The 27790-nt window shown below is 37.5% G+C and overlaps 1 protein-coding gene across 4 annotated transcripts; it reads left to right on the top strand.

Moving 5' to 3' along the window:
* The first annotated feature begins 3635 nt into the window (after positions 1-3635).
* Positions 3636-27790, top strand: LOC103703170 (exocyst complex component SEC5A-like). Of its 4 annotated transcripts, none has more exons than XM_039130712.1 (21): positions 3637-4148; positions 5674-5822; positions 6414-6511; positions 8162-8356; positions 8472-8599; positions 8713-8871; positions 11495-11599; positions 12056-12130; positions 12248-12385; positions 12794-12976; positions 14216-14371; positions 15767-15893; positions 15981-16191; positions 17836-17951; positions 18049-18289; positions 22091-22199; positions 24229-24306; positions 24430-24486; positions 25499-25648; positions 25792-26007; positions 27321-27790. In XM_039130712.1, exons 1-21 carry the CDS (start codon positions 3741-3743, stop codon positions 27534-27536), a joined length of 3315 nt encoding a protein of 1104 aa, XP_038986640.1. In that variant the 5' UTR covers positions 3637-3740; the 3' UTR covers positions 27537-27790. The 4 variants fall into 4 exon arrangements, with proteins under 4 accessions (XP_038986641.1, XP_038986640.1, XP_008784154.2 ...); XM_008785931.4 differs by having other exon boundaries at positions 3741-4148; positions 22106-22199; XM_039130713.1 differs by lacking the exon at positions 24430-24486 and having other exon boundaries at positions 3636-4148.

Here is a 27790-nt window from a genome sequence, read left to right as displayed (position 1 = left end):
CCACTTACGGGGGAGCCTTTTTCCCTCACACTCGGTTGAACAGATTTACTAAAATACCCCTAAACGCACTAAAACTTTGTGTTAATTACAACCATCCCCAGCCGTCCATCTGATTGATTACGTGTAAGTAAGCGGAACATGGCCGTTTGATGAGGGTAGTTTGTCCGTAACGAGGCAAGGTGATGGGGTTTCTTTCAAGTGGAGCCGGTCAGAACGTACAGCTAACACTTGGATGCCTGCGGGAGTATAACATTAACTACTTGTTCTGTCAGGAATAAGTCGGGGAATGATGTTAAAGAACGCAGATCCATCACCAAAAGTGTCCAATCTGATGTGGCGCCCTCTCAGTGGCACCAATCCCCACATGTCATGTGGGTTTCTGGGCTCAGTTGGTAATTGCATTGTGTCATGCTGTCATACTCATTGCTCAAACAAGGGTGCCACTTAGGCATGGAAAATGATGAATATTTTAATTGGAGTAATTTTGTATAAAACATATAATTGTTATAACATTGTTGTAATGAAAATTATATGCAATAATAGAAAAAAAAAACATTATTTTTCAAATCATTGTTTATTTAATATTAAACTAATATTTTTTCAAATAGTGTAGAAATGTGTTTGAAAAAAAGTAAAGTTTAAAAATTGTTAGTCTACTTAGAGTTTTTAGATGGTAGGGGCCCTATTTTTCTCTCTATAAAAATGCTATTTTATTTAGAGGAGCAATGCAGATGCAAATAATAACCGTTATTTTTTGTTATAATGGTCTATTGTAATACTAAATAGCTTGTTATAGTTTTCCATTACTTTAAAATATATAATGTAGTGGAGGGTCTGAAATCATCGAAACAATTATTTTGATAGTATAAGACGATCATTTTAATTATTGGTTTAAAACGATAACAAGGTTGCTTGTAAGTGAGAGAATAAATGTCTAGCATCGTAAGATAAAAGATATCGATCATTGCATTCTATGTATTAAAAAAAAAGACCATTAACTATTAGTCGATATGGTCCTCTTTTGAATAACAAAAATATTTCAGTGATTCAAAGTTGTAATTCAAAAAATCACTCAAGCAGTGTGTTGTATTCTTATTGCTCCTTTTATATTTGCATTGTGAATTATGTGGTGGAAGACCTCATTGAGTGATTTTTCTAAGTTATCATAAATACTGCGCTTTGAATAAGGGTTTGAAACTCGATTTGTATATAATGTCCATGCCCCGCAAATCCTTAGTAATTGACTTTGTCTTTGCCATTCTAGTTTAATAAGAACTAAAACTGTGTTTGGCTTGAAAATGTTCCAATTTTGTCTGGACTACTCTTGATCAATTTTTTGTCGAAATTTTTTAGACTTATTCATTTTTTTTTTCAAGTTTGAAGTTCAAAAAGGATAGAGAAGCCAGGCAATTTTCAAGCAGTCAAAGAAAAAGCAACAAGCCTTATTTAATACTCTTCTCTATTTTATTTTTAAAAAAAATAGAAACATGGAATCTGATGTAAAAAATATGTTAGATTGCTATATTTTTATTTATTTTTAAACAACTTTTATTATTTATGGAAAATATGAAAGTAAAAATTTCAACTTTTATTTTTTTTAATGGGTTTTCACCCTTCTTCTCGCGACTTCTTTTCTTCTGCTCGATCTCTTCCTCAGCCCCATCAGCTTCTCAGGCCTCGTTGGCTATCTCTCCACCCGACGCTGAGCTATCTCTTATATTCACCTGTGTTGCCGGCCCCATCTCCACTCTCTTTTTTTTTACCACTCTTTCGACTATTTCTTCGCTGATGTTGGGCTCTTCCTCATCTCCAACCATGTTGCCAGCCATATTCCCCTTCAATCTCTCTCGTAGTCGACTTTTGCTGTAAAAAAACAAATAAAAAATAAAAATATATTTTTTTTTTTTGCCAATGATGCCAAATGTTGCCTAGAATACTTATATGAGTTTAGAGTCACTATTTTTTTTCAATATGGCGTGGCAATTATTTAGCAAGAGGGGATTGAGTTGTCCAGCAATGCTGCAGTTACTAGAAACTACTATGATTGATATCTCTCATCTCCGTAAGGCATTTTGGACTGAAGTTTGAATATAATTAATCAAAAATTAATATAGTGAATCAAATTCAAAGGGTGGTATATAACCACCAAAAAAAAAAAGAAAAAAAAAGGTGGTATATAAAATACCCATCCATGAAATATTATCTAAGCTTAGAAATGATCCGCTTAGAATAATTTATCAACTCTTACTTTAAAAAAAAAAAATCCTCCAACCAAAGGAATTAAACTACGGATGGAGCCCATGCACGATCTTTTCATTTTTTTTAAGAAAAAGCCTAAATAGTTCGTGGAGAAATGGGCGATCCTTTAGAAGATTTATAGGACAATATTGCAGCAAGAATTCTTGATCTTTAAAATGATAATTAAAAAAAGAAAAATGAGAGACTTTAAGCTTTAAGAGTCTAAAAACCAACATCAAATCGTAAAAAATGCACTGTCTTGATCCAATAAAAGTGGAGGAAGAAAAGATCGTTACCAGAAATGTTAGACGAGAGAGAGGAGGAGAAGAAGGGTGCTTTGTTCTCCGGTTTGTTTGGTGAAATAGGCCTCCTAGTCTTTCTTCTTTATAAAAAACTCACGGAACAAGCGGCTGGACCATTGGAGGCGCCATTTCTCTTCTTCTTGGAAGATCCCGCTTGCTTACCGTCACCACCCAGTGTGAATAGCTTGAATAGTTCTAATCTAAATATTTGAATAATTTTATGTCAAACAATATTCATTCCCCATCAATCCAGAAAAGCCATATGGTCTCTCTTTCGCCAATAGTATTAATCAGATCAAAATCCAATAAGTGTAAAGTTAAGTGTTTTTCGCTTTTCTGAAATGCCAAATATATTCTTCGTTGTTAGGGATTTATTTGGATGCTCAAAAAGTTATTTGACTCAATAAAGTTGAATAAAACTAATGAGATAGAACTGGGAGGAGAATATGAGGGGTGGAAAGGAGGCGGTCTTGATGCAGTGGAGGCACGAAATATCTTTAATGGCAGATATATAAAAAAAATAATTAAAATATTTTTAATGATAGTTATGTAAAAAAATATTTATGAGAGGACTATAATAAAAAAAAAATAATTGCAAAAGTTTATTTTATTTTTATATAAAATAAGTATAGTTTTTATTAATAGTATTTGAAGAGTTGTTATATTGAAAATATTTATAGAAAATAGTATTTCATGGGATACGGAAATGAATATAAATTTTTAAAAAATATTTTAATAAATTTAATTTTTAGAAAAATATTTCTGAAAAAAATCTAAAATATTTAAACCAGGTCGCATCATTGGACCAGACACCTCATGTCTGTCGTCATCCCTCCTCCTCCAGCCCTTGTAAAATTCATACAACAGCGCAAAATCCACCGTCCCTTCTGAGAAGTCGAAAACAGCGGGGGGAGTCTGCACGAATCACACCACCGCCAATAAATGTAAGCCTTTTTGGTCATAGTGGGCGAGGCCCGAGGCAGGCGACCAGTCGAGAAACCACAGGGGACCCACTCAGGACTGCCAGGCGAACCAAAGCGCGTTTAAACTAACGCGAGTGCTCCGACCCCAGTTTCTCTCATTTTTTTTCTCCATTCTTGGAAGCCACCGCCAGATCTGGGCAGAGGGCAAGAAAGAAAACCGGAAGCGAAAGAGAGAGAGAGAGAGAGAGGGAGAGGGAGGCAAAGGCGAGAAGAAGAGATGCCGAGCGATAGCGATATCGACGAGGATGAGCTCCTCCAGATGGCTCTAAAGGAGCAGGCGGAGCGCGATTTGAGCTACCAGAAGCCGTCCAAGGCCTCGAAGCCCGTCGTCAACCTCATCCGAGCCCCCCCGCCGCCGCCCTTCATGGTGAAGGGCCAGGGGAACCCTAACCCTAATGCCAGGGGCGGCGCCGCCATGGGCAAGGGACAGCGCCGGCCGGGCAGGGGCGGCGCGGACGACGACGACGACTCCGAGGTCGAGTTGCTCAGTATCTCGTCCGGTGATGAGGATACCTCCAGGGATCGCGGGCCCCCGCAGCGGAATCGGGGGCGAAAGGCTTCGAGGGACGAGGGGGATGGGGACGGGGACGAGCCGAGGAGCTGGAAGAAGGTCGACGAGGCCGAGGTATTCGCCCCCCGTTCTTGATTGATTGGTCCTTTTGAATCTAAAATGGATTACCTTGTATCGAGGCAGACACATTCTTGCCCCGACTTTTATGGATGAATTCTTAAATTTGAGATGGACTTGTTAGTATTTCTTGGTAATTCTTGCTCCCGTTTCTGATTGGTAAGTTCTTGAATTTAAGATGAACTTGCGAGCAGTTATTAGGATTGCATGCTCCCATTTTTATTGACCAATTCTTGATTTTGAGATGGGCTTTTTAGGAGTTCTTAGACCTTAGTAACACATCTCTTGCTTTTTATTGGTTAGTCCTCGAATCTGACATGGACCTCGTTAGTCTTTTGTAACAACAGCTGCTGGTCTCCTTTCGAACAGTTTGTGCTAATGAGTCGGAGTCACGCTTGATAAATTTTCAATGAACTATGGCATCATGTTTCAGCTAATTTCTTGGTTTGTTTCTGCTGAAGAGATCTGTGCATCAGAATTTGTTTTGAATTATGTTGAAGAGTTTTTGGAAGCTCTGTATCAAATGTGTTTGTTTATATTAAAGTGGTATTCAATGTAGAGTTCTGTCATGGATCTTGCTAAAAATTTTGTTGTTCTCTTGCTTTCCAGGGGAAGCGTAAGCAAGATACATATAATTTGACATTTTTTCTGCAATTATCAACATTTCCTGCTGATAATTATTGCATATGTTCTTTATTTTTCTTCACCACATTATAGTTTTTCTCCATGCTAACGATCATAGTCCCTATTCCATCAATAGCCTGAGGAAGGAAGTGGGTTATGTGTCTTGACAGGAAGTGAATCAGCTGGCTGATGTGATTTAGAAAAAAAGGGATCAACTAGCTGATTCCGTCTCGAAGAAGGACGTGCCAACTGGCACTTTTGTAGGAAAGAAGAAGTAACTTATGCACAGTTAGCAGGTGCTAAGTGCACCAATTGTTTTTCCACTGTAAGGTCTGCTTCCACAATGGTTGGGTGGCATCTTGATGTTTTTTGACTTATTAACAGTGATCATGAATTTGGTATATGCCCCGTTTAGAATTTGGTTTGGTTCATGTGTTGTAATTGGCTTGGTTAAATTTCTGGTCATTCAATCAAACAGCTAACCTGCTTTCAGTGTAAGAATATCGGTGAACTTATAAATTGTGTTTTCTGTAACGGTAAATTAAACATCAACAAGTTCACTGGTATATTACTAGTATTTATTGCCAGTAAGCTATACTTGTAAATTTAGGCTGGTGTAGTGTATTAGTATGATATTTTAAACCTTAAAAGGCTCTGATGCTTACTTATTAAGGACAAGCAGTGGTTGTTATCACTAACTCCTGTCCGGTCCTTCAGTATCTCTGCACTGTCAAGATCTTCACTGTTCTTTTTGGTATCTTTTGCATCATTTATGATCCATTCTGAGTAGCATCTATGCTAGCGGATTTGCAATTTAACTTCTCATTTTTGCTCAATGATATATTCATGACTGATAAGGTGAAAGATGAATGATCTATTTATCTTTTCTTATTTCCAGCTTGCTCGCAGAGTCCGAGAAATGCGCGAGACAAGGGCAGCACCTGCTCAAAGCTTAGAGCAAAAAGGGACAGCACTAGGTCGGAAGGCGCTTACCAATTTACAATCCCTACCTCGAGGAGTGGAAGTTTTAGATCCACTGGGACTAGGGTAACATTTCATATACATGGATGGTCATCGCCAATAATTTTGTTCTTTTTTTTTTTGGCTTTCTTAACTCATGTTCTCAGCCTTGAATTGCTTCCCCCCGAGCTCTGGAACCCCAGTTGTGCTTTTGGATGCATTCAATTCTAAAATGTTGCTCTTATTAGAATTTAATTGAATGTTTCAGTTCATATATCCATCCAACTACTTCAGATGATGTATCATGTTCCAGATTGCCACTTTGCCACATTAATAAATTAGTTATTTTTGGCTGTTAAATCTTGAAGCCATTTAGTCTTAGCTATTATTTCTGTGATCATGCTCAAAGTGAAGCTTCGTACATACATAGGTTTATGCATGTGTATATATGTATGTATTTGTGTGTGTACCATGGAAAGCTCAAGCGATATTTGCAAGTAAATTTTTCTTTTTCTCTTTCCTTCTTTTCAGGCAGTCTTTGATCATTGACATGTAGCCTGTTTTGAAATTTTAATTAAAATTCATGAAAATGATTCTATCCACACTATCATATGCTACCCTTTCTAGGTTGTCATTATCTTTTCTTTGCCTTATTTAGTTTCTGTTGTGAACTGACAGGGTAATAGATAACAAATCTTTGAGGCTAATTACTGCAGCTTCAGTAAGCTCACCAGTTTCTCGAGAGAGGTCTGATCCATTGGATCCCAGTACTCGAGGTATGCTACTTTTGGTTCTAGTTTACCCTTATGATGAGTGATGAGTCCCAAAATTGTTGTGGCCTGATTGTTGCTAATCCTCTTAATACTTTATATAGGTTTGAAATGCTAATATACATTGTTAATTTCTAATATACATGGTTGAACTTGTGCTTTTAATGATCAAAGTGAATCCACATGCAGGTTCATGGGTGATAGTACTTATGATGAACTTTCATGCAAAATTATGGAGCTGTGTAAACCAGATTTTTTGAATAAGCTCATCACTTTAGTGGATTGCTTATATTAGCATGGTGCATTTCACTCCAGAAGGTTTTTAATGCTTCTAGGAGTCAAAACACTTATTAGTAATTTTTCTGACTGTTCCTTGTAACCTTTCCTATTAAGCTGCAAGAAGAATGGCCTATGTTTATCAGGGATATTTTGTCCATTTCTGGGACATAAGTTGTTCCATGTGCTTTTTAGAGTTAGAGGAGTTAGGTTTTTGCATATTCTTAGTAGGAGCCATTGTCAGTGTTTTGTGATTGACATCTACTAATGATTCTGAAGGTTGTTGAGTTGGTACCATATTCAGACATGGTGATTAAGGCTTTTAGGTGCCTGTTTGGAAGTCAAATACCTCGAGGATTAAAGTCTCTAACCGGTCCTTTTAAGAGGTGATTGTCAACTCTCAACAAAATAAGCAGGTAAAGGATCAATGTACCCCTTGGAGAATAGTGAATTTGGTGGATAATGTGAAGCATTTATTTAGACTCTTGTTTAGGAACATGATGATTGACAGCTATGTTGGCAACTCTAAGAGCAAGATTGATCAACTTCAGACCTTGCATTTTCAAAATCTGGGCAATGGTTGGAAATGGAAATTTATAGGTGAAAGGCAGCTGAAATAGAGAAATAATGCAGGATGCATATGGTAGAAATCACCTGAGTCAATAAATGGGCAAATTCTAGCTGACTGTTGAGTACAATGTATAGAAATTGTAATGGAGTCATGAGACATTTGCATGTGGAGTAGATATGTACACTCCCCTTTTCTTAGAACCCTGCATTTCCATGTAACACGTCTATAGAGTGAAACTCTAAAAGAGTGCGTAACTCAAAGAGGATAGTACATTTATGAACCCCCAAAAGAAATGTTGCAAAAATGAGAGTTGCTAATGCTTAAAGTAGTAAAAGTAGATGTCACAGGAGTCAGGAGAAAATTGTTCCAAAAGCAAAATGTCTATTTGAGACTTTAATTCGTTTTACCCATTATATCATCAAAACTAGGCCCTCTTCCACCTTCTACGGTTCAGCTAGATGGCGGACTACATTAAGTCAATTTTGTGTTTGTTTCGTCAGATTTTAATAACTGAAACAAACTGGTTCTTTCATTACTTCTAGTTTTCCTTTATAATTTTTCTCCAACTACATGCTTATTCTTGGTTGTGAGTATGCCATTGTCTGAAATTAATTTAAGGTTAGAACCACAGTATTAGCTTGATTGCAAGCCAGAGTTTATGGGCTAATGTATCTATATCTGTAACAGCAAAGGAGATAGTGTTTTAAGCACAAAATAATAGTGGTAGGATTTTGTGCTTTTATTATTACATTGATTTCATCTTCACTGCTGTTGTTATTTAACAAAAGCTTGTGTCTTAATTTTTGCAGAAAAAGTAACATATTCTTCTTCAAATTTTGATCCCAAGGTTTTTCTTTCCCGGGTTCACCAAGAAACAAGTGCTGCAGATTTAGAATCTGGTGCCCTTACTTTAAAAACTGATCTTAGGGGAAGGACAGTGCAGAAAAAGCAGTTGGTGAAAGAGAATTTTGATTGCTTTGTCTCTTGCAAAACCACAATTGATGGTACTTAGTCATCTAATTTCAATGTATATTTATGGTGTTTACATATGTAATTTGTGGGTCGGGTTTCGATAGATTGCTTCGAGATGCTGGAAGAGGTTACTTTTGTTCTTTGCAGATATCGAGTCGAAACTGAGGCAGATAGAGGAAGATCCGGAAGGTGCAGGTACTGCTCACTTGCATCAAACCACACAAAATATCAGTGCAGTAGCAAATCGTGCATTTGAGCCTCTGTTTGAGAGGCAGGTAGAGAACTGAATACTTAGTTTTAAAAGTTTGCATCTGTGAGGCTTGCAGTTAATCAATGGTTCTATAAATTTGATAAACTTGATTTCTCATCCATCTTGACCATAATTTAGGTGCAAGCTGAGAAAATCAGATCAGTTCAAGGAATGCTTCAGAGGTTCCGCACGCTGTTCAATCTGCCGAGCGCAATTCGTGGGAGCATTAGTAAAGGCGAATATGATTTAGCTGTTAGAGAGTACAGGAAAGCGAAGTCAATTGTGCTTCCTTCTCATGTATGTCAACCTTGCCAACTTATTCATTTTAGTGTCTTGGGCAGTAAAACTGCTCTGTTTTTTATTGGGAATGCTTAACTTTCATCATTGCGTGGAAGTTCTTGTTATTTCTTATCTCTTGTAGATTGGTGGTACATTATGGTTACAAACTTAGAATCATTCTTGATGACAGATTTATGGACTGTAGTATGATTTATTTTAGTCAGAAGACTCAGAACTAGACAAAAGAGGAATATGGAAGGATTGAGTCTTGTGGTGGTAAACCATGGAAAGCCCTAAGTATGGGTTCTCACCCGCTATAAAGAGGAAAAAACTGAGAAACATGGGGAAAGTTTCATTTATATCCACCCCACTCTGCCTTGAGAAAGGAGGAAAAAAGGGGTCTTCCATTAGCATTATGGTGGGTCAAAGTGGTCCTTATCCTTTTAGAATCCAGATAAAAGTATCAAAGTGCGTCTGTAATAGTGGTCTGGGGCTCATTACTTGGTAGAGGAAAACAATAAAGAAAACTTTTAGGGCCCGTAAAGAGACACACTGTTGTACAAGCTAAAGGCTCTGTAGGCATTAAACGGCCTCTTGTACACTTTTCAGAAAGCTCTGCATTCCCTTTGTTTTTCCCTCTTGTTCCTCATAGTTTTTTCTGTATCTTCTTCTGTCATCTTTTCTGAATTTTGCTCTCTTATCTTGGCCAGACTTGATTCCTCCCATCTATTGCCGCATGGCCTTTCGATTGCCTTCATACTTTTCCGTAAGAGGGAGGAGCCACAATATTGTGACCAAATATCTTCAATGCACACAGCCATTTACTTTCTGCCAGAACATAAACATAACTGCAAATAGAAGAAGATAACTCAGAAAGAAAAATGAATAGAAACTTAAATGATAAATCTAGGCTCCATGTAATACGTAATTTCAGTAATATAGCAAAGTTGTGTATTGGCTGTATTGTTGTCACCGTGTCTTATGCCTTATTTATTTTTAAGGTTGAGTCTAATCTTCTAGTATAGCATCAGGATGTTATTTTTTCGTTATAGCTGGATTTACCTTTGAGCCATCTTCTATTTACTTGATTGTTAAGAACTAGCATCAATAGCTTTGTGGTTGTTATATAGGTTATTAGGTATGTTGCGAACAAGGGGTTCAGATGAATGTTAAACAAAAGAATAGGGATGTCAAGGATTGGTGGAATTTTATGGTAACCTTTGTCAACTATGAATTAAATCCTCACTTCTAAGCCCTAATAGAAATGCATGAAAAAGGAATCAGTAAAGTTACTTTCAGTAAATGTCACTAGAATTCTTTTTTCAGTTGTGGATTGTTTTGAACATAACACTTTGTTTTTGGGGTAACATAAATTATATGTTTTTTAATCCATGTTTTTGCTCGTCGCAAACGAAGCTGAATCAGCTTATAGACACTTCATTCTATCATGGACATAACAAACTCCCAAGGTTTGTGTTGAGCAGAAGCTCAACTGAAGACCTACACTTTAAGCACCAAAAAAGTTTAAATGAAATTCCTATAAGCCAACATTATTATGCACTTTTAGAACCTTAATTTAAAACCAAAAAGTTAAAAGTCTACAAGCTTATCTAATGCAGTTTTACCTTTGCCGACTCCCATGCTCTTTAATCCGCTGCAGAATTTAAAAGATTCAGACTTGAGATAATGGAAATCTCTTTTTTAGTTTTTTATTTTTTTAGAGGAAAGATGAAGGAAGTCTTTTATTTACCTAATTATTGCAAGGAAACATTGCAGGTCACTGGGAACCTGAAATTCTTCAATTGTATTTGATTATCTAAGATCAAAAACTTGCTTAAACTTAGGAAATAAACAGGATTTCTGGTTTAGTTAGACATTTGGCTTGAAATGCTTCTTGAGATGTAAATTTTAGTATTTCCTATCATGAGAAAATCTTGGATATCGCAAATCCCTTCATTCAGATGAACCAGTTTCATTTTAAATGTTCAAAGATTTGAAACTGTCAGAACATGGTTCAACTTAGATTGTTAGAATTGGAGAGCTACATTCAACACCTTGAAGTTGGCATAGTTTGGAGACTGACGATTTGATAAAAACCCAATTTAGAAATTCTTTGTCTTCGTTTTTTGTACTTTTGATCATCTTGCTTGCCCTCTCGCACAAAAGACTCCACACCAAATCCCACTCATTTATTTTGATGCATCAGTTGGTATTTCTCCAGTTTCAAGAACAGTTCACTGTAGTTGGCTATTTTGGTATCTTCTTTGCAAACTTTTTTATCATATGGTGCTTGATAACTAAAGTTCTTGAGAAGCATTTCACCTAGCTACCATATTCTAAGGAAGTTACGCTATTTTCTAGATTCTAGATATGAATCTCCCAAAACTCTTCCTTCAGAGTGAAGTTTTGGTATATCTTGGTTTCCCATTATTCTTTTGTTGCATTGTTGAAATTTAAAAATACAGCAAGGTTTCTGTGTCATGCTGTAAAATTTTAGGCACTATGTATTTGTATCATATGTTCTTTGATGTTCTTGGAGAACAATACTTACATCTTGCTTTGAACAAGATTAGCAGCTATGCATAGTCTTTTCTTACTACTGGCCAATTTATTTACAGTTGCGTGAAATTTTTACTTGCAGGTGGGAATACTAAAACGTGTACTTGAGGAGGTGGAAAAAGTGATGCAGGAGTTTAGGGGCATGCTTTATAAATCAATGGAAGATCCAAAGCTTGATCTTGCTGATGTAAGTTTGCTCCCATGCCTAATTCACTTTTACAAAAAATAAACAAGTTAATGTAATGTTACCTGATGTCTTACGAATGCTAATTGATAAAACCCTGTGTTGACTTTTCTTGAGCGTTCTTATAGGGGAACCCACCTAAGTTGTACATGGATTAGTTAATAAAAAAGGAAAGAAGGTTTTCATATATTATAAGAATCAGAAAACTTTTAAGAGAGGAAAATGATGGGACAAGTGACCTTCTATTTCTCCTTTTGCCCTAAGATTTCCTTGTTCATGACCTTTCTTATTGTAAATCTTTTTTTCCAATTTGTTTCATAACTCAGTATAAATTAATATCAAAATTTTGGATTCCTTGCCCTACTTTAATTCTACTTCTGGTAGGTATAATATGTTCCTTGTGCGTGTGTTTTAAGGGCCCCATGCGTCTTTCATTTAACTAGTGTTCTGTGCTTCTAGCTTGAGAACATTGCTAGGCTGTTGCTGGAGTTGGAGCCCGATTCAGATCCCTTGTGGTATTATCTTAACATTCAGGTACTTTATAATAGTTCTTTAAAAACTAGTTATGTATAAAAATTCTAATGCTGTTTCATCGTCTTGATGCTTGACATTTACTTAGCTAAGTGTTTTAAATTTCATTTCTTTTGTCAGAATCGCAGGATTCGAGGTTTGCTTGAAAAGTGCACTTTAGATCATGAGGCATGGATGGAAATTTTGCACAATGAGATCCGGGAAAAAGTGCAATCTGATGCAAGATGGAGGCAACTCCAACAGGACTCGAATAAATCTGTAAGTGCTTTATTTGTGATATGCTAGTGGTCTAGTTAATGCATTTGTACTGCCTATGGATTTGTAACTTGCCATTTACTTCTGTTAAGATTTCTTAAGAATCAATAACCAGATGGTAAAATCAAGATGGAAAGAGGGAGTGCCACATGAAAATAAAAAAGAACTATACATGCAGTACTATATGTACAATTGAGTTACTTGATCGAGTTACACTAATTTCAAGCATAAAATGTGCATTCACCTTTGAAAAACTATGCTCAAGATTTAATTTATTTATCTTTCATCATGTATTATTATTTTGTTTAAAATTAAATTAAAGTAACCATCTGTATGTTAATATGATTGTTACTCTTCTGTTTTTCCTATTAGATATATTGACTGGTGCTTGGTATGTTCTGTTTTATCCAGTTAGATGTTGATTCGTCCATAGGTGACTCTCTTCCAGTTGACTCACAGCTGGTAAATATGATGGGGGAAAAAGTGGATGCTTTAAGAGGAAGGTATATCTGCAGGTTAGCTGCTGTACTTATCCACCACATGCCGGCATTCTGGAGATTAGCGCTATCTGTGTTCAGTGGAAAGTTTGCGAAGGTATTACTTTGAATCAATCTCTACTGCTTTTTTAGGTTTAAAAGATGTAATGCTCAATATTTTTGGCACTGTAATGAGTATGCTTGAGAGATGCCCTTGGAAAGTTTTCATCTGCTTAGTATTTGGTTCCTTTATACTGTTGGTTTCTTCAAGCTGGAAGCTTTAGCTAATTTTACTTGACACATTAACCAAATGAAATTTTATTAGGAAGCTGATGATTCAACATGGCGTTGTCATCCATACGAAGTGCTATTCTATGGTGTACCTACGTTTGTCTAGAATTTTACATATCGAGGATCTTCTTCACACACAAGCTATGTTCTTATGTGGAACCACCAAGTTCCAAACTTCCTTGCCAACAGTGCTGACTCTTTCCAATTTATGAAGAAAAGAATTGAAGCAAAAGAGTCCCTTGTCGTTCATTTTTGCATTCGATATCATCAACTAACTTATCTAAAGTATCTTGGTAATTACAAGCAACAATTTGACCTTTTTATATGAGCATCACAGTTTATCAGGTCTTATTAATCTTTATGAGAGCTGCATAAGGGGCGTTTTCTTTCATGTGCTGCATATAGCTATAATCGTATAGGAAAATGGAAATATAAAAGTAAAATGTGCAGGATATTTCAAATCTATCATATAAATACTATTTATTGAAGGGTATAGTGAAGAGCATGATGTTTTGATTTAAGAAAAGATCTATGTTCTCACTGTTGATCTCCATCATGTTATGTATGAATGATAATAAAGTAGATGCTTCACATCATCAATATGTACAGAGGTTCCTCCTGGTGCGACATAACATTTTGATATGACTTTTAGTGCCCCAGCCTATGCTGACATGGATAGCCTGGTTTAGTTATTGTTGTTCATGTGCCACCTTGTTGTTATAGTTAAGTAACAGACTTGCAGAATAGAACAGTGCTAATATTTGTGGGAGGCTAATAGGACTTCTGATGTTAATTTCTTTACTGTATTAGTTGGTTTGGATATTATGATTTACAAGTTTGTTCTTCAATTGTCACTTGCAGAATTAGTTCAGTATGTAGGCATATCAAGAACTAGAGGTGGTCACACATTAAAAGAGGTTCATAGAATTGTAGTGAAGGATGTGAAAAGCTGTATATAGATAGAGTTTCATTTATGTCCATAAAGGAAAATACTGAATTTGTTTTCTTTCTAGTTAAGTCTTGTTTAGTACTCTCGGATATGCTAACTTTGCTTTTTTTTCTCAAGGTCACTGCTGGCAATACAGTTCTTGATTCAGAGACAAATGCTAAACCTGCTGCTAATAGGAGCGAGGATAAAGTTGGTGAGGTGAAATACTCAAGCCATTCTCTTGAAGAGGTTGCTGCCATGGTTCATGATACTATATCTGCATTTGAGCTCAAGGTATAGTAATTTCTCACATTTTTTGTTGTCAATTAGTTAACAAACCTTTTCTCGACTTACCTTTCCAAATTTGTTCCCTTTTTTATTCTTTCATATAAGTTGTTCATGGTTAGTCTTGGGGGAAAAAAAACTTAATGATGCTATCACTTCTCAAATTGATTACATAGCCCTAGCCATCATGCATTCATTTATCTTCGAGCCATCCTAGAATGATTCGTAATATTTGGTGGCTCACTCATTAAGATTTGTGTAGGAATACACTTTGGGGCAAGGTTCGCTGTATTGTACCGAATCGAGTGGTATGGGATGGGGCGTACCATATCGGTTTGGTACCGGTACATGGTACGAAGGTCGGTATAGCGAGCCGGCCCCGTACCATCCCGACACAGTAATAGTGCGGTGGCGGTATGGGGCCTGGTACCAAGATGGTGCACCTTGCTTTGGGACAATTCTTATTTCATCCACCAAACTTTATCTAAGATAATCTTGCCTTCTACGTTGAACCAGCCATGTAGCATCAAAAGCAAGTATATTTGTGGTGTTGACAAAAGAATGGAGAACAAAGGATTATAAGATGCTTGTGAAATATTGATGAAAGCATACTCCTGAGTTGTAATTTGGTTATACATGAGAGTAGTTATAGGGGGTTTTGAGTTCTTATATGTCACTGCGTTAGAAGGCGGCTTGGAATGGCTTGGAAAGGGTTAGCCTGTATGTCTAGTTTCAGTAGCATAAATAAAAAGTGTTGTGGTACATGGGATTGGTATGTATCAAAAATTGGCATGCTTAAAAAGCTATAAAGTATAGATATTGTTTATAAAGTGGAGGCGGTTTATTGGATCCGAATAACTCCAAAATGCAATTACTTGTAATGCCATATTTGAATTCAATATACGGGATCAAAGGCCATATTGGTTTGGATTTGAATATTAAGATACATGAAGAATACAACTGTTTAGTTAATATTTTTCTAAAATGTCGTGTCTTATTTCACAAGCTTTTTGAAATCTAAATTTGCATTTGGATGTCAAAATTCGGACATTTGGCTGTGCCCTGGCAACGTTAGTTTCAATGATTTTATGTAGATTGTGGTGCTTCGAGGAGATGTTTCCATGCAAATTGTGGCTGTAACTTGCATTATGGCTGCATAGATATTGATATGCCTTATTTCTTATTATTATGTATAGGCTTTGTATCCGCCTTTCGAATTATCCATGCACTTTTCCTGTCCCAATCACCACTTATGAGTGTACTGTCTTCCTGACATGATTGTTATGTACTCTGGATATCTACTGGAATTTGCTTTATCTTTGGAGTGCAATTATTATACAGTTCATTTTTATTCCTGTTGTTGGTAGGTACAGACAGGTAGATAAGTTCCTGTTTTGATGACAGGTCCACAATACATTTCGTGATTTTGAAGAATCAAACATTCTTCGCCCATTCATGGCTGATGCTATAAGGGAAATAGCTAAAACATGTCAGGCTTTTGAGGGGAAAGAGTCTGCTCCTCCAACTGCTGGTATTTACTATTCCTCTTGAAAAAGCTGTATGTTAGTAATAATGTAAAACAGGATATAATCTTTGAGTATTTCTATGATTCTACCAGTTAAAACTTTGCGCACCTTTCATTTTGAAATCACAAAGATTTATATACTAAGGCTCTGCTCATGGATGCGGGCAACAACCAAGGAGATAGTCAAAGATGAAACATGGGTTCCTTTATCTACTCTGGAAAGAAATAAGTCTCCATATGCAATTTCTTACTTGCCCTTGGCATTTCGAGCAATGACAACATCAGCTATGGACCAGATTGATGTGTAAGCTCATGCTTCTTGGATTCTGCCAATTGTATATGAATTTTTTTCATCACTGTGTAAATCTATACTTATGTTTGTGTGTTTCCTGTTATTTGTATTCATGTGTCTCTTGCGCCTTATTTCTTCAGAGACTTTCACATAGCCTTCCTCTTAATTACCTGCTATGTAGATTTCTCTTAGTTTATTGAGGTAGAAACCCATCAGTTGACTGCTCATGTATGATCTGCAAATGATAGCACTACAGGTAGAATAGAGCATGTTTCTAGAGGAGGTGGACTGAATCCAATGCTTCATAAGTTTGAGCTTTTCAGTGAATGAACACTTCAGATAGCTCATCTCATGCAAGAGATATTTACTTTGTGCATACTTGGGATTGTATTTCATTATCTCCCTTCATCTATACTATTTCCTACCTGGGTATAGTCTTCTTTTTTTGAGTATTAAATCATGAACATTGAAGATCATATAGGATTCAGAACTGGTTAACTTCTTTGATCTTTTTAGAAGCTCTTGAATGCATATGCAACTCTTTTCAGAAACCGGTGCTCCTTTCCTTGTTCTTTCTATGTTTTGGACTGAGTTTGAGTTTGGTTTGTGACATTTGTTCTGATTTTTTTTTTTTTGCAAGTACCTCCTGTATTTATTTTGATTGATGAGAATGACTCTGTTTGGTGCATTCACACATGCACCATTGATGTTTTACCTTACCGGGTATGGATGGCAGATGTGTGTGTGTGTATGTCCATATTTATCTATCTATGTGTGTGTGTGTGTGTATCCTGCAGCTGGTTGCTTATAAACATCAACGGTGAGGCACTAATGTTGCTGGAAAAACCATAACCACAATATCACTGTGATATCCACCACCATGTATGTATGTATATATCCTGCTGCAGCTGGTTGCTTATGAACATCGTCAATGAGGCACTGTGATATCACTGTGATATCCAGCACCGTAATTCCTGACTGACAATTCATTGGTCTTTTCTGCTTATTTTGGCTGCTGCTAACTTTGCTTTCTTGTCCTTGTCTTGTTTGTCTGCCTTCTAAGTAATGATGAGTTCTTGTGATAAATTTATGCAAATTAGTCTTTTTTATCATGACTTAAAATTAGGTATTAATTGCATGAGTTAATGATTGTTTAGTAAAAAAAAATAATCATCTAGAATTTTTTATCATTTCATAGTAATCTATATTGTAACTATGAAAAGGATTTTCTTCTTTATACTGTCTGGTACATTTGATTTTTCCACTCAACTTTTCTAGGTTATTTTTGAAAGTTTAACATATTTATTTTGTTACAATTTTGATTTTGAAATTGTAGTGCCCAAGGTATGCCGTACCGGCTTAAACCGGGCGGTGCAGGGCATAGCGTATTATACTGGTTCGGTACCGATGGCGTACCGACACTTGGTACGCAAAAAAAAAAATCTCTGCACCATACCGTACCGACATTGTGCTAGTGTGGCACTGGTACAGGGTCTGGTACCGAGACGGCGAACCTTGATAGTGCCACTTCTTGGAAAAGAAGACCCTTGATCTATGGTTCATCTAAACAAAGGCAGAGCAGCATTCCTTTAAGAATATAAGTTACAGTATTTAGTGCCTTTGGATTGATATTGTTTCTACTTTCTACCTGTTCAGTATGATTCAGAATCTGAGGAGTGAAGCAACTAAGTCAGATGACATTTTAGAACATGTTCAAGAAATTCAAGAATCAGTTAGACTTGCATTTCTCAATTGTTTCCTGGATTTTGCAGGTATGCTTAATATTGAATGCAGTAATTAAATAACTTGGTATTTTACATAATCAATTATCATCATGAGTATCATGTTCAATTTGTGCAAGTGACTCAGGTTATATTGAACGAATTGGTGGTGAAATATCTCAGAGTAAATCAAACAAAGAAAGCAATCACTTGCAGAATGGATATGTAGATGGTCTTGACGGAGAGTCATCTAGTATTCGTGTCGGTGGTGATGCTGCTGCTGATTCCCACAGAAAGCTGTTAATAGTTCTTAGTAACATTGGCTATTGCAAAGATGAGCTGTCACATAGCTTGTATGACAAGTACAAGCACATATGGCTGCAATACAGGTGTGCTTTTACAGTTAATCCCTTTCTCCTAATCATTTGAGATCCTTATGACTGTTTTGTTTTTTCTCCCTAGAAATTTCTTATGAGAATCTTTCCATAGCTTAAATCAAAAATTTGGGGTGGAAAGTACCTTCTACATTTGATGGATCAACCATGAATGTTCCTAATAATCTAGAATTTAAGCTCAGAGCAGTGAAAATCTGGAGAAGCTTTCTTACTAGGGACAAGATGGTATATATTTGCACTGTCCAGGGTCAAACCCTTGAAATAGAAGCATCTTCCATTTCTCATTAGGGAGTAAGCTGGCATATATTTCTCAAAACTACCATTGGAGTTTTCCTTAGTCACCCCTTCTTTTCTCACTTTTAGTCTTCACCTATATCTAGGGCACTTTCATGCAAGAAAATCTCAGTTGTGGTTTCCAAGTTGAGAAAAAGGAACCATGATTTCAACTTTCCTGTGCTCCTTTGTCGGTGAGATGGTTTCATTAGTTTTCAGCAATTTAAAGTTGAATAGAAAATAGTTAGTTTAACTCTTAAACAAGGTTAGTGGGATCTATACTGGGATCCATACTGATTGCTCGGTACGGTACCGTGTTGTGCCAACTCGCGGTCATAGTATGTTGAACCAGCTCGTATCGGTTGGTTCAACACGTACTGTATCGGTTCGGGCCTTGACTGGTACGACGGAGCCGTGGAAACCGGTATAGGGCCCGTAGATGCCGAACCCAGCTGGAGCCGGAGAGGAAGAAGAGAAGGAGAGAGCGAGTGGAGAAGGGAGGGAGAAGGAGAGGCCTCCGCCGGTGCCGCGGGGGGGGGGGGGGGGGGGCAGGGGAGCCCGCGGGGGCGCGGCGGAGGCTGTGGCCGCGTCCCCTGTTTCTTTCTCGGTTTTTTAATTTGGAAATTTTTAAGTGAAGTCGGCAAATCGCTAGCTGACTTCACTTAAAAATTCTAAATTTTTTTCCGCGGCGGATTTGCCGACTTTACATAAAAATCCTAATTTTTTTTCCGCGGCTGCGTCCTCCGTCGCGCCACTGGGGGCTCCGCCGCCCCCCTGTGGCCCTTCGTGGGCGGCGGAGGCCTCTCCTCCCTCTGTCCCTGCTCGTTCTCTCCTTCTCTTCTTTTCCGGCTCCGGCTAGGTGCATCCGCTTCCGCGGAAAAGAGCTGGTCGGTTAGGTATGCCTACCGGTACCGGTACGGTGTACCTCTCCCCACCTCGGCTCCCCTCCCCAGCCTCTGCCGCCCCCTTGCGGCCCTCCATGGGCGGCGGAGGCCTCTCCTCCCTCCCCCCGTCCCCCGCTCACTCTCTCCTATTCTTCTTCTCCGACTCCGGCCGGGCGCACCCGCTTTCGCGGGGAAGAGCTGGCCGGTTAGGTATCGGTTTAAACCGGTCCGGTAGGCGACCGGTACGCATACCGGTACCGGTACGGTGCACCTTGCTCGTGGTGCACTGACAAAGGGGAGATGGAGAGGGAGAGGGAACGAAAGAGAGGAAAAGAGAGAGGGAGAGAATGAAGGGGATTGGTGGGAGGGAGAGAGAGAGGGAGATGGAGGGGGGAGAGAGGTGCCGAGAGAGGGCTTTCGAGCCCCCTCTTCTCCTATCGTGGCGTAACGGAAGGGAGGAAAAGATAGAGAGAGGGGGAGAGAGGGGGGGGAGTGGGGGAGAGGGGAGGGGGAGGGAGAGGGAGGGGGAGGGAGGGAGATGGAGAGGGCTTTCGAGTCCCATCTCTTTCGGCCGAGGAGAGGGGGCTCGAAAGCCCTCCCCCTACCCTCTCCCCCCCTCCCTCCCCCTACTCTCTCCCTCCCCCTTTTTTAAAGTGAAGTTGGTAGCCCTAGTTTCGTTGTGGTTGGAGGAGAGGGGGCTCGAAAGCCCTCTCCCTCCCACTTCCTCCCTCTCCCTCTCCCTCTCTCTTCCTCTCTTTCCTTCTGCCTCTCTCCCACCATCGCCGGTTTCTCAAACTAAGGGGCAAAACCGTGCAGGTCCGCTCCCAAAACAACTTGGTACATTCCGAACTGGGCGGTTTGGGATGACACCGCCATCCATGCTCTTCAACAACATGAAGTCTCCACTGTTTTAGGTTAAAGTTTTGTAGAAAGGTGAAATCCAACACTTAATGTTGCAATGGAGAGGATTTGTTGTTGGAGGGTTTATCTTGATTGCTCATGAGAATCATCTAGTCACCAGCTTTTAGAGTAGTGGCTATGAAGGCAACAGGGGAAAACATTAACAGTGTCTTATCAAAGAGATGCTTCTCTGAAGAGAGAGAAATGTAGCTTTGCATTATTTTTTGAGAATAATTTAGCTCTTGAATTATAATTCCAAATAGCTCGACCAATACAGGAAGAAATATTCTTTTCATGGACTCCACTCAAACTCTATTTGTAATCCACTGCAAGTCCAAAGACTGTAAAATCCTTTCCTAAGAAAAGATAGAATGAAGACTAGATTGCTGAAATTTCGGATTCCCAGTCAAAATTACCTTTAAGAGACAGTCCTAATGGCTCCCAAACTTTCTTAACCTTACCTGTACCTAAGGTGGTTCTTTTAGGCTGTGCTTGGTTTGAGAATAAGAAAAGTCGAATTAAGATGGTTACTTCTTTCGGAATAGACATTTATGTTTTTATTTTGCTTGATGTTCTTATTCCCTGGCTTGGAATAACTTTAGAGCCGAGGGTATCCTTTATCATGTAATATAGAGGGAAGGGTAATAGATAATGTTACTCCAAGAGTAATGCTAACCTGACCCCGTGGGAATAGTTATTCTAGGAATATAAGCAGATTTGATGGATTAATAATTCTCCTAAGTTTGCAAGACTGCTTGGTAGGAATAAGGTCTATTCCTGCTTTACTTCCAAGTGAAACACAGGCTTAGATACAAATTCAAGTTGATCATATGACTTAGAAAACTATGAAAAAGATAGGTTTTATAATCATTCTAAAATTGCAAATATATCAAAAATCCTGCTAACTCCTAAATCTTCACTATCAAGGAAGTCTCTAGATATCTCCTAGCTCACCAAGGTATGGTATTTTTTTTAGGTGTTATGAGCGAGAATGGAACCTTACACTGCTCGTTGTCCTTGTCCATGATATGCTACTCTTCCTTCAAAATTTTGTACATGATTATATTTTCTTCTCCTCTCTTTTTTCCCTTTATTTCTTCTCCTCTCTTTTTCTTCATTCCTCTGTTTAGCTCTCTCATTTAGAACATTACAAACCCACTAAGGGGCCTAGATTCCTTCAGCCTAAGGCCTCCATGGTTGCCGTAACGAATTTGGGCTTTAGAGGGGATTAGAAGACTGATCCCACTGTCAATATGTCAAAGTGGCATTGGGATCAATAGAAAAATGAAATAAAGAATGAGTTACAACTTCATGATTTATTTGTCCCTACTACCATAAACCAATTGAGATGGTTTGCTTTGTACAATTAAAAAGTAAGACAGATGCAGTCAGGAGAAGGGTTTGATATGGTGTCAGAGGGTCAAGAAATAAGATAATACCTGAGCTATCATGTGCCTTTATGTATGTATGTATGTATGCAAGCACTTAGTTCATACATAGAGGGAGAGCAAATAAAAGAAAGTTGCACACTCCAATCCGTTGAAACTTACAATGAATCATATTACAATAATTTGCTTATTTTATGGCCATGTTGTGGAGCATGAACAATATCATAGGCCAGAATGTCGAATCTAGTTAACCTTAGTTAAAGTACATACACTGGTTATTACTCTGTCAGCAAATCTGTGGGTTATCATGGACTTATTGTTTTATATACTTTTTCTGGCCATTCTGACAGTTTGCCCTTATTTAGGGATAAGGATGAACAATATGCTGATATAAGAGACCTAGTAACATCTTTTTCAGCGCTTGAAGAGAAGATCCTTGAACAGTATACATTTGCAAAGGTATAGTGCGACATCCATCCTCTTTTGAAGTTTTTGTTTGGCTTGTTTATTCTTTGCCTTGTTTGTCACGTACCATGGTGATGACATAAAGATGCATTCGTTTATTTTCGAGAGAATTCTCTAAGGGCCTCTTTTGATGTTGGAAAATCTTATGATAAGATCTTTTGGCATCTGCAGTGCCTAATTTAATTAATGGACTTAAATCTTGTGCGATAATACATTAGAATAGTTTGTTTAAGATTTGTATTGTAAAGTAGATATCATAATCAACTAAAATGTGGGACAAAATGGTTAATTGTACTAAGAGGGTAGCTAAAGGCGTTCCAGGAGAGTTGAAAGGGAAAAGATATACAAATAAAGAAATTTGGGGTTAGAATAATGACGTGCAAGAGGTAATTAAATTAAATGGACTTGCTTTAAACGATGGCAAAAAAATAAATAATAACGAGATTTTTATAAGATATAAGGAGGCTAAAAATGCAAAAATGCTAGTGAAGCTACATATGTAGCATATGATAATTTATATGATAGATTAGGTACAAAAGAAGATGAGCATGAAATCTAAAACAGCTAAAGTTAAGAGGAAATTTGAGGATGTTAATCAAGTTAGATGCATTAAAATGAGGGCAATAGAATATTAGTGAAAGACAAGGAAATTAAAGAAAGATGTAGATATTATTTCGAAAAATTGTTAAATGCAGGTTTTACTAAAGCAATCTTCATTGAAGTAAAATTAGGGAGGAGTAATGGTTCTGTTAGTATGATTCATAAAAACGAAATCAAGATAGCTTTGAAAACTGAAAAGAATGCAAAAATGTAGGACATTAAAGCCAGATGGAATACTTATTGAGGTATAGAAAATCATGGGAGATATTGGCTTAAATTGGCTTGCTAACTTATTTAAATATTTAAAACCAAGAAAATACCCGATGATTGAAGGAGAGGAATTGTAGTACCTATCTATAAGAATAAATGTGATGTACAAAATTATTCTAATTATCAGGAAATTAAGCTTGTGGGTCATTCTATGAAATTATGGGAAAGGGTAATTGAACAAAGATTATGGAAAATAACAACTATTTTAGACAACCAATTTGGCTTAATGCTTGAAAGATCAACAAAGGAGGCTATTTTTTTTACTCACTCAGTTGATAGAAAATTTGGAGAAAAAGGAAAAGTCTATTAATGGTCTTCATTGACTTGGAAAAAGCTTATGGTAGGATACCAAGAAAAGTAATTTGGTGGGCTTTAAGTAGGAATAATTGTACATAAATGGCATATTGAAATAATTGACGACATGTATGCTGGGGCATTGACAAGTATTAGAAGTTGATGAAATACAACAAGTATATTTTTGGTTATTATAGGCTTGCATCAAAGATCAGTGTGAAGCCCATCTTTTTTTACACTAATTGTGGATGAACTTACCCCTAATATTCAGAAAGGTGGACCATGATAAGTGTTATTTGCAGATGATATTGTGTTAATTAATGAAAAGAGAACTAGATTAAATACTAAATTGAACTTATGAAGGAACATATTAGAGGATGAGGGCTTAAATATTTGTAGAACAAGGATAGAGTATGTGGAATGTAAATTAAGCGAGAATGGAAATGAAGATGTGATGCCAAATTAAGATTGATAATCAAGAGATACTACAAAGTGATCATTTGCATTACCTTGGATCTATCATACAAAACTGCATGAAGTTCTTCAAAAGTTATGCACTTTCTATTTATCCATCTACCTGTCCTGCCTTTGTTAGAAGGAAATCTGGAATAATATTTTTTGAGTACCCAGAAATCTCAGAACTTGTTTCTTGTGCCTTACTATTGCCTTTAGTGCACAGGGCTATTTTATATGCTCCCTCCCTCCCTCCCTCTTTCTATCTCTCTCTCTCTCACACCTAACCTACGTATATGTATATGTGTGTATGTGTATTTATGTGTAGTTGCCAAATATATCTTAGGTTTATGTTGTTTAGCTTTACACAACTGCCTAATTCAATGTTTTTCTGTGTATCAATCAGTCAAACTTGGTTAGAACTGCTGCTTTAAATTATCTGTTGGATTCTGGGGTTCAATGGGGAGCAGCACCTAATGTGAAGGTAAAAAAAATGTGGAAAATATGATGGCTAGTTTATTCATATCTTTTATCTTTTGAAATGAATATCTACTATAAAGGAAAGCTTGTTTTCCTTCAGGGTTCTTATAAGTTGTCTCTCTGGCAGGGTATTCGAGATGCAACGATCGAGTTACTACACATCCTTGTGTCTGTGCATGCAGAGGTGTTGCATAATGTGTCTATCATGCAGGATATACTCTCCATATATTTTCATTATTTTTTTCTGTTAAGAAATAAAATAAAGGATAGAATTCCTGTGATTAGAAAGTGGAAAAAAACTTAATGGATGTGTAAAATGCTGATTCTGTCAAATGCAGAGGTTTACTTTGTTGAAGTATACCATTGCTCTGGGCCTAAATTTACATGTCTTTGTTGCCTGGCTTTTCTTTTTTTGGTGCTTATAGTTGCCAGTTAGCTGTTCCTTATAAAGGGAATATGTGTTTGAGAGACCAACTTGAGTTTATTTCACAGAAAAACAATTAGGATGCATGCAAGAAACATCCTAAGTTTCAATACAAGGAGTTAACAACAATGCCAGATAACGGTGAATATGGAGTAGCTATCAAAAAATTTCTAATTCCTTAAAAGTGATGTTCATTGCGTTCTCTTCCCAAAGATCATCTCTTATTTCTGGACCAGTAAATGTTATCTGCTTTCTTGTTTTGCTTCCTTTACTGGTTTCTGTCCTGTCGACAATGAATTTCCAAGGTCACAAACTTTATAAGAAGTGCAGGAATTTTATAACTTCCACTATTAAGTTTTCAAGGAACCTGGATACTATGTTAAGGGGTTATAAGATCTGACTCAAAACAGTTTCATCCCAGTCAACTGCTAAATGAAGAACTCTGATGTCTTCATGCATTTGTATGTATGTGTAGGCAAATAATGAGATTGCAATGTCTTGCTTAATTATATTTATGTAAGTTGCAGCATCTCTTTCAGAATTTTGTCGATGGTAGCATAATGTCTTGATGAATAAGGTCTGTTATTAATATTGGATAATAATACATGAATTTTAGTTGTTTCTGAACTTATAAAAATGTAACAGCCTGATGTCCTGAGATTTGGGTTTCTTTTATGCTGGATGAGCAAGGCTTCCATCCATATCAAAATTAGTTGATGGGTCTTGTTTTCTGTCGGTTGGACCAGTATAATCATGATATTGCTTATTGCAGGTATTTTCTGGTGCTAGGCCATTGTTGGACAAGACTTTGGGAATTTTGGTGGAGGGCTTAATTGATACATATCTCAGCCTTTTCCATGAAAACAAAACTAAAGATCTTAAATCATTGGACACAAATGGCTTCTGTCAGCTCATGCTTGAGGTGAATATGTTTCTCTTTGTCACCGTTTACTTGTTAGGTTAATTGTATCAATATTTTATGCTTTTGGAACTGTTGCGGGTGTGTAGCCACCTGAGTACTAAGAGGGTCTGGAACTCTTTTTTAATGATCATCTTTACCTGCAGCTTGATTATTTTGAAACTGTTTTGCACACATATTTCTCGCTGGATGCACATGAAGCATTGAAGTCTTTACAAGGCTTATTACTAGAAAAGGCTTGTGAGAGTGCAAATGAGTCTTCTGAGAATCCAGGACACCACCGCCGTGCAACTCGTGGGAGTGAAGATGCCATGTCCGATGATCGGCATCAAGGACCTACAGTGCCCCCAGATGATTTAATTGTAAGATTATTCTTTACTCTCTTAATGAACTTAAAAAGTTTTTAGGTTTAATGTTGTTCTCATTATAGATATGATGCCTGATGTGAAATCTTACTGATGTACCCCTTCTGGACAACTATGAGAGTTGATTTTTTAGATCTTTGTTTGAGGGCTAATTTCAAGAAAATTATTAATCATAAGATATAGGAAAGAAACTAATTGTAACTCTGTTAAAAAAAAGAAAGCTGCTACTGTTTTCAAGACTACTCTGGAAGCCCAAAACTTAACTACTCTTTGTAACCATAGGGTATTTGTGAGGGGTTTTGTTATGTCTGCAGGTGCTATGTTTAATAATGTTCATAGCAGGCATTCTTGATCTAAGCACCGAGAACATCTTTTCAACAAAAATGGTGCCTGAAAATGTAGTTGTGCCTTACATGCCAAGGCTGCTGTCCCTAAATTGGTAATACCCAAGCTTTGCATGCTAGTATTATCCTTGGTAGTTAAATCCAAACATAAAAATCAAGAGGCCGCATAATGCTCTGCTTTTCAAGTGATGACTCTGTCGTATTCTTAAAAAAAAAAAGAAAGATCAGTGAGAGTGACATTGCCCTTGAGATTGTTTTGTGAGGGTCAAGGTCCATTGAACAGGTACTGAAACCCACGCCGGTCAGCTACTGGTTCGGTACGGGGTGAACGAACCGGGCAGTTCACACTGGTTCAATAGATCATGATCCAAGCCTTTTAAAGAGGAGAGGGGGGGGGGGGGGGGTGCGAACCAAGCGATCCCCACTGGTTCCACTCCGAACTATCCGGTTTGGGGTGGTTTGGGAGGGATTTTGAAATTTAGGGCTGAACCGATCCGGTTTCCCACTGATTTGGCATACCTTGGTGAGGAGTGTCATCTTCATTTGGTTTTTGCTATGGAAGTAGTTTCTTCTGTTGTATTGTATCTCATGGTTTTGTGATGGGCATTATCCTCATTTGGATTTCATTATGGAAGCAGTTTCTTCTGATGTATTATGTCAGATCCAAGGTACACTGTTTCAGTAGCAGCGAGACTACTGAATCTGCTTAGGTACGATCGGTGATAAATACAGAATTTTGTAGTACTTGTGTGCTCTTGCTGTCATAATTCCATACAACATTCTTTGCAAGTAACATTTGTATTATTATTATTATTGTGGTTGGAATATGCATTTAGAAATCATTTGAACTTCTCTTGGTGCAACAGATTTCACCATCCTCCACAGTGCTGATTATGGATGTCATGGTACTTTAAACTTTCCATTTATCTTGGTATAAAACTATAAATACTTAATAATGTTTTTCAGGCACTTGCACAGCAGTATAGTACCGAACTTCTCGAAGGTGAACTAGAGAGGACTCGCTTAAACATAGCATGCTTCCTGGAATCTTCGCTGCGGCCTAGTTCTGCCCCAGGATCCACAAAACCTACTTACCCTTCCTTCCAAGGACCGGCTGCTTCTCCAAGATACAGGAGGCAGCAAACAGTAAATTCTCCAGCAGTCTCTCGTAGACGCAGATGAGTTGATGGGAAGAAAATATGCCATCTGTTGTTTTTGTCCTCCCAGTTTTTGCATTTTCAAAATGTCATTATTACTGTTGGTTTTCTTTTCCTGTACATTGGGTAAATTATTGGGCCATTCTTGGGTGTTTGGAGAATTTTCTCATTGGTTGAGAGGTGGTGCTCTGGTGAGCCTTCTACTTGTATATTTTTGCAAATGTAGAATTACATTGATTTGAATTTGGATTACGATGAATGCTAGTACTTTTGGATGAA

This window comes from Phoenix dactylifera, chromosome 10 (genome assembly GCF_009389715.1).
Source record: "Phoenix dactylifera cultivar Barhee BC4 chromosome 10, palm_55x_up_171113_PBpolish2nd_filt_p, whole genome shotgun sequence".
Lineage (NCBI taxonomy): Eukaryota > Viridiplantae > Streptophyta > Magnoliopsida > Arecales > Arecaceae > Phoenix > Phoenix dactylifera.
This window is presented reverse-complemented; position numbering and strand designations above follow the sequence as displayed.

Bases quoted from the DNA above. Each gene is read 5' to 3' on its own strand.
- LOC103703170 (XM_039130712.1), top strand. From the start codon at position 3,741: ATGCCGAGCGATAGCGATATCGACGAGGATGAGCTCCTCCAGATGGCT. The intron at 6,512-8,161 runs GTATGCTACTTT...TAATTTTTGCAG, and splicing joins ATTGGATCCCAGTACTCGAG to AAAAAGTAACATATTCTTCT. The intron at 26,008-27,320 runs GTAAGATTATTC...AATGTTTTTCAG, and splicing joins TGCCCCCAGATGATTTAATT to GCACTTGCACAGCAGTATAG.